Raw genomic sequence first — 15,233 nt, 5'->3', positions numbered from 1 at the left:
GTCCGCACCGCGTACTTTACCTGAACTCGACTTTCACCCACATGCTTTTTACCAGCAAAATTAATGTGAAACATGAGGATGACAATCCCGACTTCACTGTTTTAGTCTGCCTTAATAACGTGCTTTAGGCTCTGTCTGAACTTATACGTTTTTGTTCTGTAGCCTACTTTGTTCACTCACATATTTCTATATCAACAATAAACTGTTACCTTTGTTTCCTGATAAGTTTAATATGATTTAAATAAAAGAGCTAACAATTTCCTAAATTTCCTGTTCATGTCTCCCTCTAGTCTAGTGTGTAAGAAGTGAAGTAATGTAATTTACAAACACATTTAGGTATAAGAAACTTACTTTGCATAAAACCAACACTGAGCAAATGTATTTGGTCAATGTTATTATGGTTTGTACGTGTTTAACCTAAAACGTGTTAAATGAGATAGAAACAGCTGACTGACCAGCGCAACATTCACGTACTGACCCTATGTCGCCATGGAAACTCAAACATTAAAACGATCCATTAAATTCTGCTACTAAATATTAAATCTCTACATGAATAGTTGGAACGTATTAAACATATGCCTGAATAACTTAAAAATACGAGCAGGAGTTTTAAAATGCGCTCCAACCTCCTTTATTTTTGACAGCTGTCAGGGAGAAGATTAATGATAGTTAGCGGTGTTTTGTGTGACGTTGACCTGTAAATGCAGATTCCATGGCTGGATTGAGTGAGATCCGTCCCCGGCTGCGTTTGTGATCGGAATGTTATCCGTTCTTGCGCCACACATCAAGATGGATAAATAAAACACAACGAAAATTCTTCTGTGTATTTTGTTTAATGATTTGCCTAAAGCGCCATCACATTTAAAGCCCTGTGTTCTTAGTTTCTTAATTATATGAATGAGATTTTTAATGTTTGAATGAAAAGAAATTCCAAAACATTTTCCCGCAATCTTTTTAACACTTTAGGGTCAGTAAAATGTTTTATGATTTGTTGTTAAAAATCTGTTCAATGATTGGTTAAAGCCTACGGGACTGCCGCTCAAGCAAAGATAAAGGGCGTATTCCAATAGCTTATCCTATGCCATATTCCCTTCGAAGATCAGAACACTTGATGTATAAACTCTAGAGAAAGTTGCACAATTGTCTCATGGTGTGGTCAATTCAAATAGACTTGGCGAATAGAGCAATGAAAAACGCACATCAGTTTCTCTTTATTTGGATCGACTGTGTGACATCCCCTTCCTGAAGTGCCCTTCAAGGGCGCTAAAACGCCATTTGGAATTCACCTCGCTTTCAGCATGAACTTGACTGCCGCGTCCCATCTTAAAGGCCGATAAAACAGCTGGAGTACTAATAAAAACATCAGTAAATTAATAGGTTTCAGCAATTCTTCTGAAGAAATGTTACCATATCTTTCTCTGGAAAAATAAGCTGCCTTCAAAGCAAGTGTAATTGCGGATTCACGCGCTTCTAATCTAATTTTCCAAATTGTTCTTTTAAGTCATAATGTAAAAATAACACGGAGACTTACGTTCTTACATAGATGTGTTGTATTATTAGGGATGGATTACCTAAATACAGGTAAGGATTTTTTCACCTTCTGAACTAAACAAACCGCATATTTTATAGGAAATAGCCATTTGGCAAAGCCGTTCATCTGTAGATCACTTTTGCTTTTAAAGTCAGATTATTAAATATTTCCATTTCTTGAATTAAAATAGTTTTTAAAAATGTTTCTTTATTATTATTATGAACGAAAAACTTAAAACCAATAAAATAGTACAATGACAAACTCGCTAAACAGCTTGTTTATTAATAAAACAAATTCGATGGATGGTATGCGTTCTAACACAAATAAATGAAAGACATAATTTTCCATTACTACGAATGCTTAGTGTTTGTTTATTATTATTTTATTATAACAGAACAACAATAAATTACTAAAATGACTCACTTATATAAAGGAGAAGGTTTACCAAAAAGGAATAAATGGAAAATATTTTACCTGCCTTAATACATAAATACATCTAAAGATCCTTAGATTTATTTAAAATAAGCAAACCAATCATTTGTTTAATCAATATAAAACTACAACAATATAAACCAAGGACAAACTCGCAAAAGTTAGATAAAGAAATTCAATTTAAATCCTGTCTATTCTATTCATATTTGTGGAGCAATATAAGCTTGAAAGTATCTTGAAATAAATCGATATACAAAAGCATTTTAACACTGCTTGTATTTTTAAGTTATTCAGGCATATGTTTAATATGTTTAATATGTTCCAATCTCTACATTATTATTAATGTAGAGATTTAATATTTAGTAGCAGAATTTAATGGATCGTTTTAATGTTTGAGTTTCCATGGCGACATAGGGTCAGTACGTGAATGTTGCGCTGGTCAGTCAGCTGTTTCTATCGCATTTAACACGTTTTAGGTTAAACACGTACAAACCATAATAACATTGACCAAATACATTTGCTCAGTGTTGGTTTTATGCAAAGTAAGTTTCTTATACCTAAATGTGTTTGTAAATTACATTACTTCACTTCTTACACACTAGACTAGAGGGAGACATGAACAGGAAATTTAGGAAATTGTTAGCTCTTTTATTTAAATCATATTAAACTTATCAGGAAACAAAGGTAACAGTTTATTGTTGATATAGAAATATGTGAGTGAACAAAGTAGGCTACAGAACAAAAACGTATAAGTTCAGACAGAGCCTAAAGCACGTTATTAAGGCAGACTAAAACAGTGAAGTCGGGATTGTCATCCTCATGTTTCACATTAATTTTGCTGGTAAAAAGCATGTGGGTGAAAGTCGAGTTCAGGTAAAGTACGCGGTGCGGACGCTGCAAATATTAATAAACAAAGACAAAACCTTTAAAGCTTAAAATATAAAGCTAAAAAGGTGAATCACGGTTATTAGGGTTGCTAGTTATTCTCTGCTGTTTGCTTCTCAGTAGAACTGTACAATACGGGAGTGCAGTTACCGCGACAACCCTAAATCATATGGTTAAAGCCAGTTGTAGCCATTTGTGATTGACAGCTATTCATCCAGCGCGTCTCCCCGCACGGGATCGATCACACATCCAGATACAGTAGTCACTTTGATGTTGATAAATGTAAACGGACTGTGTCCTGATATACTGATGATACGATCTGCCTGATGTGAAAAATGTGTTCGTATGTTAATGCAAATAAACCCTTTGCCTGAACCAGCCTGAACTTCACCCACTTCCCGTTTCGGTGTCACGTGACCAATGGAGCGTAAATGATTGGCTGGATGTTGAATGATTTGATACAGGGATCGATTGCTTCTCCTTGCTTCCCCGGATGTTGACTCTGAATATTTTTACACTGAATTTTTTGAGACGTTGAATTATTTTGCACTGAATTTTTTGAGACATTGAATTTTTTACACAAAATCTTTTGAAACATTGAATGTTTTTACACTGAATCTTTTAAAACACATTGAATTTTTTTTCACTGAATTTTTTTAGACATTGAATTTTTTTTACACTGAATTTTTTTAAAACATTGAAAAAAATGTCATAGGCACAAAAACTGTGCTAGAAATTCGATGGCTTTTAAAATTCAAAGTCTGATTTAGATGCAAAATAAAATTCAGTGTTAAAAATTTGATGTAAAAAAATTCAGTGCTAAGAATTAGAATTCAAAACCCAACGGCACAGATTTACTTCCATAGAAATTACACTATGACCGCATGTCGGTTCTCCTGCCTCGACTAGTTGCCATGGCATCACTGTTTGATGAGTCAGACACATATATGAGGAGTTGATAGAGGTTATAACTCATGACACTGCTAGATTAAATCAGTTTGACCAGCGGATAAGAAAGAAATTATATCATCCAGCAAACTAGATGAGAGATTTCTTACATTGGGTGCAATCTTAAAACCTGGGGCTTTCTTTCTTTCCTGATCTCCATTCTTCATGGAATTATTATTTTTTTAAACACAATAGGCTTTAAAGAGAATGGGACGATGGCACAAGTGGGAGAAACTCTTAATACATATTATCCCCCAAGCTAAGCTGGCATCATCCCTGAAACCTTTAACATTGACTACAAACACCATGTCGTAGTACATCTAATTAGTGAGCAAGGCTTATATGTTACCAGCTCATCATAGCAGTAAAACTGACCTCAGAACAGTTATTATAGCTAACTGTAAGGCTGCCACCCAGCCGTTAAATGACGCTGCGGGTTCATCTGTCTCTACCTGTAGAGGTTTTTAGATATATTTTCAAAAGTCTACTGGAAGTTGGGTCATAAAACCAGTTTTTTTATGTTCTTGTCGCTGAATCTGTCTATAATGTCATGATAATTGACTGTTGCCTATGACTTCATTACTTAAAGATGTTGATAAATTGTGATCCAAATCATGTTTCTGTTTTAGTGCAATGTTTTGCACTGGGCAGGGGTTATGTTTAATGTGATAATTTATAAAATGTGACTCATAAATGTGTACACATACATGAGCCTTACAAAGAAATTAACGATTAAACATTATTTATAAAAAGTAGCCCACCAAATTGGCTAGTAGTTTGGCAACTGATTTTTAACCTAGCGTGTTAATTTCAAACGCTGGTCCCCACCAATCAAAATCAAACAAAGATACGCATTTAACAACAATCGTTGTGTTTTATATGTAATATTTATGATTTAAGATTTATGTAACTTTAAAATGCAAATATAATGAAATGTGTTTTCAGAAGATTTCAAGCTGCTACAATGAGGTGAAATTTATGGCACTGTTTTATTGAATGATTTTTAAAAAAAAGTTTTGTTTGAGACACATAAATGAGATATAATTTAGCACATTTAAATTATAAAAAAGACCCCTTAAGTACCAACATTACGATTAAGGCAAAGGAAAAACATATGGAAAACTAAAGGAAGCAAATACAAGTCAATTGAGTCAGGTACACAAGTAATGCAAATTAGTGGCGGCTGGTCAATAGGGGGCTCTGGGGCACCGCCCCTTTAACTCATTTATCACCAGCCTTTTTTTAAAAACTTGCCCGCCAACATTTTTGTGATTTAAAAAAAATTATTCTACAAACATAAAAATATATCAAATGAAAGAACAGACCCTCTGCTTTGAAACAAACAATAAACAAATAAACAAACAAACAAATGGAAAAAAATCCTTTTTTCATCCATTTACTTTAATTACTTAATTTAACCACTGATATATGGATATTTCTCTTCAAAAATACAAAATTCTGAGCAAAAAGCTTATAAAAATGCATTTTTGTAAAGGAATTTATGTTAGAGATCAGACTCAGAACGATTATCAAACATACATGCAGTTTAAAATTCATTAAATCACTTTTGCTTCAGTTTTTTAATAAATTGGCTATCTAGTGGATAAAAGCGGTATTGCCAGTAAATTGTCAAAAAGGCATATTTATCAGATAAATATTAACTCATAATTGATGAGATAACTCGTCAGTGGTGGCGAAAGAGTTAAAGTTGGCCAGAGAGGAAAGCTACTTTAACATGTCACCAAAAGGTTAAATATATAGTGCAAATTAATATAAAATCATTTAGTTGTACTATTTCACTGTTAGTCATGTTGTTATTTATTAAAAAAAGTGTGTATGTAGGTCAGGAAACTTGTTAAAGGATTGGCTTGTTGCAGATCCGCTGCGCCCCAAACCCTCCCACTTATGTTGTAAGCGAATCAATATTGTTTTCATGTGATTGTATTGCTCTCATATGAGTCTCATAACTGCTTTGCAGATTGTCATGTAACTGATAGTTACAGTACTGATCAGTGGAAGCAAGTGAAATATCTCCAGATGACAGAATCAATCAACAAAAACTCTCGCACTTGCAGCGCACACTTCTGCACCCATTCAGCACATAATTATAGGGCATTTAATGATTTATACTCTTTACTATACACGCTGGGTTTCTCTATGAGATAGATAATCCTGTCACATCGGTTAGCTGTCTTTCTGCCTCTACCTAAACTCACCCACCCAAAAAAAGTCTGGTGAGAGTTTGTTAGTTGCAATCTTTTGAAAAAATGTTGAGGTCTCTCTTTTGTTTGTTTTTTGAGACTTGAAGAGCAGATCAGGGATTCAGTCATTAGACTGCTTTGAGATTATATAACAGTGAGTTCAGTAATGTGCGTTTAATGTATAGCCTGTGGCCTTACACCATCACTGATTGGTGGAGGATGTAAGAAGCTATTCCAGCATTTTGTCATGACCCTCAGCCATGGCATGACTCACAAGATGCACCACCATGTGTTTGACTATGAGATCTGACACCACCCATTCTCACCCTCCACACCCTGACAGTCCTCACACACATCTCCCATCATCCCAATCTCACTGAAAGCCTAAGCTTAGATTTGTGTAGTTATGTGTACTCCGTAATGATGTTATCTTTCTCTTTGACAGTCCTGATGAAGACTCCTGTCAGAAGTTTGTCCCGTTCATTGGGGTAAGAAATGCTTTTTAATTTCCGCTCTTTCTGAAGGGTTCCATTATTCCTTTCCATTAATAGATTTTTTTTTGTAAATAAGTTCCCCAAGTTTTATGTCATTTATATGTAATTTAAGTGCCCTGCATTATGCATGCATTGCTGTTAGAGAAATAATTAAAATCATTAGGACCTTTACCAAAAGATGTCATTCCATTCTTGATTTTACACTGTTTGTAGTGTTAATTGCATTCATATAAATCAACCCCCCTAAGTCAGTTACCAAAGTTATTGTAAGAAAAATTATTATTGAAAAATACCTAAACAGCATTTTGCAGAAATTGTAGCAGTATTAAATATATGAACCAGTTGAACATTTGTATTATTCCTGCAGTTGGTGAAAGTGGGAATTGTAGAACACAGCTTATCTACATCCGGTAAGATTTACATTAACACGACACATCCATGATACAGATCAAGAGAATAAGAGCAGTGAAAGTGTTTCTTCTGTAGTGGACTCTGATGATGTGATGGTGGGAAGCGTGAACATGCTGTCCTCACCTCCGGCCCAGACGGGGACCTCACACAGCAAAGACATGACCTCTACACCTCCATCATCTCCTTCTGTCTCTGCCAGTCTCTCTACAGCAGGGTACAATACATGCACACGCACACGCACACGCACACGCACACGCACACACACACACACACACACACACACACACACACACACACACACACACACACACACACACACACACACACACACACACGCACACCATTTCAATTGTGTTAAGGTGTGACTGGGCCAATGCAACACATACATTTTTTTTTCAGCCATTTTGCTGTATTTTTGTTTGTGTTTAAGCTCAGTGCAGACTGCACTTTAGAAAAAACAACTTGATGATTTAACAGAAAATACCAACGAGAGGGCAAAAACAGCAAAATGAAAACATAGCTTAACTGGATCTGAAAGCAGCACACAAGACGACACATCAGATTTGCATTAAACAGTAAAGAGCTAAATAATAAGGAAACAAGAGGGCGGGGTAACAACACACGTTACTTGGTTATTGGAGAGCACATGGCACACAAAAACATCCAATCGTCTTGGGGACAAGGAAGACAGGATCGTGACACCTCAATAACTCAATAATGACTCAATAACCACAAGGTGCCCAGGTTCTGTGGCTGCAAAACAAAACCAAATCATCAGCCATAACATTGCAAAGCCTCTGGTTATAAACCCTACATAGATTTATATTCCTGAAATGCATTGGGTATTTTTTCACAGGTGAACATGTGTTATTTTAATGTGTGTTTACTCAATATTACAGGTTTTTAACTATAGTAACTTTAATGTTGAGTTAACTAACACGTTGGTCTTTTGTGTTAGTTTAGTAATTATAAAGTTTGGTCTTCTGGCTTGGAAGGGTTGCCATATTTGTGTAACAAAGCAAACCCAATGGCTAATCAAATCTACCCCAATAACTGAAATATTTTACTAGCTTAATGGAACACAGATCTGTGTGGTGACAACTTGTTAATGGAAAACAGGATAAAACAGGCTGGACAGGAAGCGGAGGAAAGAAGCAGGAGACCATCATGGTTTCCTGGTCAGGGGCGGCCATCTTGGTTGAGGCAGTGAGCTCTGGAGTGGACTCATGGGCTGTTTCTCAATGTCAAGGATACTTCCTTGGCAGGACTGGTCCTTACAAGTCACTTCCTTCAGAGGCTAGGCGAGGCTCCTCTTTAGCATTTGGAGAACACATAAATGGAACAGGCTAGCAAGTGCACATCATTGCGTCATTACGGCAATAAAAAGGTGTGCTTTTGGCGCATAGGATTGTTGGTGATTTGAGAGCGCAATGGTTAAATGAAGGACTCTGTGCTTGGTTGCAATTCCGAGGATCCTCAACATTTGAACAGTCCTTCGATGGATGTCGATGACGTAGCGTCCTTGAAATTCTGGCTTCCGAGAATTGACATTGAGAAACAGCCATGGGCTGAGATTGGTGCCGCTGGCTCTGTCCAGCTGTTGTGGTAACGATGTGAAATCACTGGCAGGTTATATTTTATAATTTGTAGTTAGTTAATTTTCTGCAGAAGTTTATGCAATCTGTGCAGATTGAGCGCATATACTCAACCCATGAATCAATGTTAGATATAGTTGAATTGCACAGCACCTGCGCATTTCTGGATTATGTCTACACAACTGTCACCAAACAATAAGGGGAAGATGCCCGGGTTTCTTTGCCTTGAAAGAAATGGTGCAGACCCAAGAAACAATGTAGATTAAGTTAAGCCCCAGGTCGTGTTAAGTTTAGGGAGTGTAAACCAGAGTGACTGCATTTATGGAGAAGCCTTTACTGCTGTCACTTTAATTGTGTTCAGTTGTTCCTTCGTTTATTCAGTTGTGTGATCGCATTTCCAGGCCCACACCTGGAAGAAAATGCTGCTGTCCATCCCTTAATGTGTTAACAGAGCTAATCTCTCATCATATTTCCTCTGAGCCAAATTGTGTTTGTGTGTAGTTCTCCAGGCTCTGGCGGTGAGGTAATGGGTCTTCAGGTGGATTACTGGACACTTCAGGGATCAGAGAAGAAGAAAGAAGGTGACAAGAGAGATGTGGGAATTAAGAACACACTGAAGAGTAACTTCCGCTCACTGCAGGTGTCTAGAATTCCAAGTGGAGGCGAACCGACACCTCCTCCCGGCATGGCCATGACTGTTGTCATGAAGGAGAAAAACAAGAAAGGTAATTCAAAGAGACTGCTTCGCAATGGTTTATTAACCTGGAAACCTCTTCTCATATGGACACGTAGCCCTGTCACAGGGTTTTTGGATTTATTAACGCACGTTAAAAAGATTTATTGAAAGCTACTTTTTCACACATTACTTGCATAGCATTATCATAATAGGTTGTATATAAATGTATTGGGAAAAAGTTGTTTTATGTGAAATCAGATCATGTGCACCCTTATATAGCCAAAGTTGAATGATCCTCATTTCATAACAAAACTGCTCATGATGCACAACATTAACTCATGACAATCATGCAATTCATCTAGATTAAATATTTAAATCGATTAACAACCCTTATATATGTGTGCATGCATACATACACATAATACATATACATACATACGTACATATATGTATACCTACATATATATATACACACATACTCTTTGGGTGAGAATGGAGAGAAATTCATAGAACTCAGCACAAATCTGAAAGCGTTCCTCTGGTTTTATGCGAAGGCAGATGATACCCGCGAGTGGAGAGGTTGGTGCTTGTGCATCATGTTAATGCAAATGTGGGCACTTATGCCTTCGTTTACATAAGTGTCTTACTTGGTCCATCTACACTGGCAACATTACAAAAGTCTCAGTTTACAAGGGTCAAAAATTCCTGAGTAGTCTGAATGCCAGGCATAACCATAAATGCACTAATATAAATGCTAAAATGTCTTGTTATTCTGTCTAGCTTTGGATACGTTCTCATTATTGTTTGAAAGATTCCGCAAGAGGCGTTTTTATGTGTGGTTATTTCTCTTCTCAGTTATTTTTCTAAGCAAGAAGCCGAAAGAGAAGGATGTGGATTCTAAGAGTCAGGTGATCGACGCCATTAGCCGACTCATCTGCACCGCCAAACACCAGCACACTATGCTGAAGGGTAAATAATCACACACTATTTAAATGCAATGAACAAGAAACACAAAACAATCACAACATGACATGTGCTGTCAAAGATTGTATTTTTTTAAGGTGTTTTAAGGTAAGTTAAAAAGATTCTGAAAAACATCTTACAATTGAGATTAAATCACATTCATCCACAGTGAATCTGAGCCATTCAGAGCCATTTCAGTCTTCACAACTGACTCCCTTACTAAACTTTTATGTTTTTATTATATTTGATCATAAATTAATTAAGGGAAAAACAAGAGTTTCCATTTTGTCACTCACTTTGACGTTATGTCAATGTTGGAGCATGCCACTCGCTGCCCCGGATATCCAGGTATAAATAGGAGATAGCTTGCATACAGACTTGTTCTTTGGAGCCGAATGAATGCTATTATTTGGCCCAAAACCTGAGTTTTCAACTTCTCTGCTGGACATGAGGAGAAAATCAGCAGTTGCTCTCCAGCTTGAGCTTGATCTGGGTGCTTTGGCAGGTGTGGCACTGGCACCCTCTTCAGTATTGCTTTGGAAAGGCCCACATCTCACTTTTCAAATAAATGCCTGTAGATGAGAGGTGTATTTCTGACATGAAAGTACTTCCTCTCAGACCTTCGTCAACAGAATAGGGATCCTTTCAAGTGTCTCGACCGGCCTTCATTGAGTATGGCATAGTGAGTATTTTTGGAGTCGAATACTTGATGTTGCTCTTCAGGAAATGCAAAGTGTTTATATTTGCTGTAGCAAGAGAGGTACACTAGTTCTCCAGAGCAGGTCAAGACATACTAAAAGCACACTCACAACTAACTGGGGGCTGGTACACATCATTACACAGAGTTTTTGATATTCAAGTAGACATTCGACCATCCACATCATCCCACTGGCTGAATTTCACATACTAATCATCCACTGCAGCACATTGTGTGGCTGTGACAGTAATAGCCAAAACATAAGGTTCCTTTTCTGTCAGTAGCAGTGGGAAAGCTGTACAAATTGCTACGGGCACATTGGTATATTATGTCATTAATGAACATGTGGAGTTGCTCAAACTTTTGTGTTTCCAGTTGCTGGTGAGGGCACCCGGTATATAAGCATGTTGAATCTTATCAAACACATGTTAATCTATTTTTACATTTAGGCAGGGTGCGATTTGTGAAAAAAATCATAGGGGGGTTTTCTCAAATATTTTTATTTATGAAAAATTATGAACTACGGGCCGATTCAGGGTATTAAGCTATATTTTTATAACTGTTGAAATCGATTATGAAAAAATTTAACCAGTCCTACATGCACAGGCCCTGAGCGGGATTCAAATCACTCCTGTATGCCATAAGAGTCGGACGCTCTAACAAGGAGGCTAAAGCCTTTAGCAAACCAAAACATTTTATTTTCGACAAAGTATTTGTTTCAGAGATCAGTTTAGCCACACTGATATATGTACACAGTCTGAAATTTTTTTTCGGTTCAGACACCTAATCAAGACAGGATGCTTGCATCTGATAAATCTCATCTATATGGAGCTGGTTAGGGCGTGTATTATGCCAATTACTAACATTTTGCACATGTCTGCTTATTCAGAACACTCCAAATGTACTAACGTAAAAACGAGTTTTGGACCAAACTCAAAGTTTTCATGAGAAGTTTAACTTATTCGCCGATAGCCTTTTTTTAAAAAGTTGCCTGCAAGCATTTTTTGTGATTTTCACCAAATGCATTTCAGAAAATTTTTCTTCTAAAAATATATAAACATACAAATATATGAAATGAAAAAACATACCCTTTGCTTCCAAACAAACAATAAACAAACAAACAAATAAAACGGGGAAAAATGTTTCATCCTATCTATATTTTTTCTCTGCTGATAAACTCTTAAATATGGGTTTTTTTCTTTAAAATATTTTTTTAGCAAAAAGCTGAAATAATTGCATTTTTGTGAAGGAATTTTGTTAGCGATCAGATTCATAAAAAAATTGCGTCAGTTTTTTATAAATTGGGTGTGTCATCTAGTGTACAATCGCTCCGTTTTTTATAAATTGGGTGTGCCATCTAGTGCGGCCATTCCCAAAATGTGGTCCGTGAGGGTACTGCAGGTGGTTCGTGTAAAGGCAAAATAAAATATAAAATAATATATATTTTTTAAGAATATGTTTTAAGAATCTGTTGTACTGATGTGATGACCAGTTAAAGTTTTAGTGCTAGTAAAGCAGGTGCAGATAAATTCAGGACTTTGTGTAGACATATTTTATTAAGAGTATTATGAGGTGGTCCGCGAAAATCTTTATATCAAATAGTGGTCCACACACACAAAAGGTTTGAAAACCTCTGATCTAGTGTACAATCGCTCCGTTTTTTATAAATTGGGTGGGCCATCTAGTGTATAACCGCTCAGTTTTTTATAAATTGGGTGCGCCATCTAGTGTATAATCGCTCAGTTTTTTATAAATTGGGTGCGCCATCTAGTGTATAACCGCTCAGTTTTTTATAAATTGGGTGCGCCATCTAGTGTATAATCGCTCAGTTTTTTATAAATTGGGTGCGCCATCTAGTGTATAATCGCTCAGTTTTTTATAAATTGGGTGCGCCATCTAGTGTATAACCGCTCAGTTTTTTATAAATTGGGTGCGCCATCTAGTGTATAATCGCTCAGTTTTTTATAAATTGGGTGCGCCATCTAGTGTATAATCGCTCAGTTTTTTATAAATTGGGTGCGCCATCTAGTGTATAATCGCTCAGTTTTTTATAAATTGGGTGCGCCATCTAGTGTATAATTGCTCAGTTTTTTATAAATTGGGTGCGCCATCTAGTGTATTATCGCGGTATTACAGATTAACATAACTCATCAGGAACCCTTTTTTTTACAAATGTATTCTCTTAATTGACGAGATAACTCGTCAATGGCGAGGAAAAAGTCAAATTAATGTATAAATAACAATGTGGTAAAGTTGCTTTGTTCTTTTGCAGTTTCAATTGATGGCGTGGAGTGGCATGACGTAAAGTTTTTCCAGCTAGCAGCACAGTGGCCAACGCACGTTAAGCACTTTCCAGTGGGAATCTTTAGCTACAGCAAACCTGTGTGAACTGCCATTCCAGAAACCCCTCCTGCACATTAAACATTACAAATGAGGGAGTGAAACAGACTTATGGATTTTCCTGTGGAAATTTTTCCTTGTTGATTTGAAAGCCTGTGTCAGAAGTATTGTTGCTCATCATTTTTGTTAATCTGGCAGTGAAAGAAACAATGAGATGTTTAAAAACAAGCACTGTCTTTTATTTTATGGTAAGCAGTAAGTGTGTGGTAGGAAGTGTACAGACACGTACAGCTTCAGTCGCACTTTGTTTGAATTATAGTTCATTATTATTATTTCTGTGAAATTTTCAGTGTCAGTAATTGTTCTATGTACAATATTATAGAATGGGATTTAAGAAGTGAAGTCAAATGAGTTTTTGTGCAACAGGTGTGTTTGTGAGTTTTGTGAATTTCGCAATGATGCGTGATTTGCAAGTGGGAGGGGTTAATGCACATGTGGGAGGGGTTACATTTATGTTGCAGAATGATTTAATTGGAGCTGTGAAAAAAAGGCACGTCTTTTTATTTTTTTAATAACATGCACACTTTGTGATAAAGAAAATTGACTTGGATTTACTAATAGTTAAAGTGTCATTAACTGGATGAATTGAGAATGTGTTTGGGGGATAAAACACATGTCACAGTGTGATAATTTAAGTAAAAGAGTACAATCTAAAGGGAAATCAAGTTGCGAGGTAACAGGTAACATAGATTTATATGAAAGTGATTTTAAAGGCCCTTTAAATGGTTTTAGTCCCATGTATGTGGATTTGTGTGTGTGCGAGAGTGTGAATAGGGTTAGCATGTGATCATGTGTGTGTGTATGCTCTGAATACAGGGTCCAGTCACTGCCAGCTAACAAGGGCTCATGTTTGTTAGGATGAGAACAAAAAATGATTTGTGATCTCATCCTATTGAGTGTTTGTGAATATCTGTGGTAAATCTCCTGCTTTAAGTCCCTTTACAAAGATCTCCTGTTTATACAGTACATATTGACAAACAGTGTTTATAGCAGCTTTACCTGTGATTTTGTGTGCTTTTTGTATGAAAGCATCAGTATTCATTTGCGTGGGTTATTTTGCTGTGGTGTTATTTTAAAGTCAAGAGGAAACTGCAATATTGTTACATTTCTCAGAGAGTAAACGTTTTGTTTAAGCGTCTTTCAGAACTGTTACTCTTATTTTCCATGAACTCTGTTTGTATTGATTTTATGATTAGTTTATTTAATGTGGGCTGCTGAAGTCTTTAGTTACTCTTGTTATTTTTAAGCACTATTTTTGGCATTGGGAGATTCTTTAATCTGGAGAACACTAATATTTAAGCTGTCTGTTTGAAATAGAAATACAGACATTTGCACAAAGCATCTTTTTAAAGTATGACAGTATTGATTTTGAAGGATTCACAGAGGAAAGATTTTCTCCTGTTGTCTTTAATACGTGTATAGAAACATAAACTGCCATTTCATATCCTTTCTACTGGTTTTAATTGTCATATGAATATGAAAATGATTTTAACCATAGCTGCATTGTGAGTAACACATTTAATGTTACTATTTGTTTTTGTATCTCTTTTTAAAGGAGTTGATCTCTTATATAGACATGTTTTTTTTGTAATTTAGACATGTAAATGAAACTAAAGTGAACCAGTGTGTTCTTTTCATTGTGTGTAAAAACACATTATTTTCAGTATTTGATAATATTCAGAATATTATTTGAGTATTGTGGAAATAAATTAGAAAAAAAATATGTGTTTGTGTTGTTTCCATGCTGTTCTCTCAATGGCCTGATTGTTAATGCAGATCCTTTTTCAAATCTGGTTACTTTATACCTGCTAAACTTTACAGGACAGTGGCCCTCCAGGACCAGAAATGCCCACTAAAAACTATTTTCAATCTCTCAAGTTATTGGGCTTCTGTGTAAGAATATAACAATGTTTGAAACAGCTGATCCCTAAACATATGTTCCATCAAACGTTTAAATGTGCTTGGGGAATTGCACAAACCAAATGGCATTCGATTACATT

The 15,233-nt window shown here is 36.2% G+C and overlaps 1 protein-coding gene across 2 annotated transcripts in view; it reads left to right on the top strand.

Moving 5' to 3' along the window:
• Positions 1–14,952, top strand: part of LOC135741170 (phosphofurin acidic cluster sorting protein 2) — a 52,318-nt gene extending 37,366 nt beyond the window's left edge. Inside the window, exons 20-25 of one of the 2 annotated variants that reach the window (XM_065259839.2) lie at positions 6,443–6,485; positions 6,859–6,901; positions 6,978–7,116; positions 8,999–9,222; positions 10,029–10,142; positions 13,106–14,952. In XM_065259839.2, coding sequence (XP_065115911.1) covers positions 6,443–6,485; positions 6,859–6,901; positions 6,978–7,116; positions 8,999–9,222; positions 10,029–10,142; positions 13,106–13,221 — 679 coding nt within the window. In that variant the 3' untranslated portion in view covers positions 13,222–14,952. The remainder of the gene's footprint in view (positions 1–6,442; positions 6,486–6,858; positions 6,902–6,977; positions 7,117–8,998; positions 9,223–10,028; positions 10,143–13,105) is intronic. The other variant, XM_065259840.2, reaches the window with a different exon arrangement.
• Positions 14,953–15,233: the final 281 nt, after the last annotated feature.

Source organism: Paramisgurnus dabryanus, chromosome 24, assembly GCF_030506205.2.
Source record: "Paramisgurnus dabryanus chromosome 24, PD_genome_1.1, whole genome shotgun sequence".
Lineage (NCBI taxonomy): Eukaryota > Metazoa > Chordata > Actinopteri > Cypriniformes > Cobitidae > Paramisgurnus > Paramisgurnus dabryanus.
This window is presented reverse-complemented; position numbering and strand designations above follow the sequence as displayed.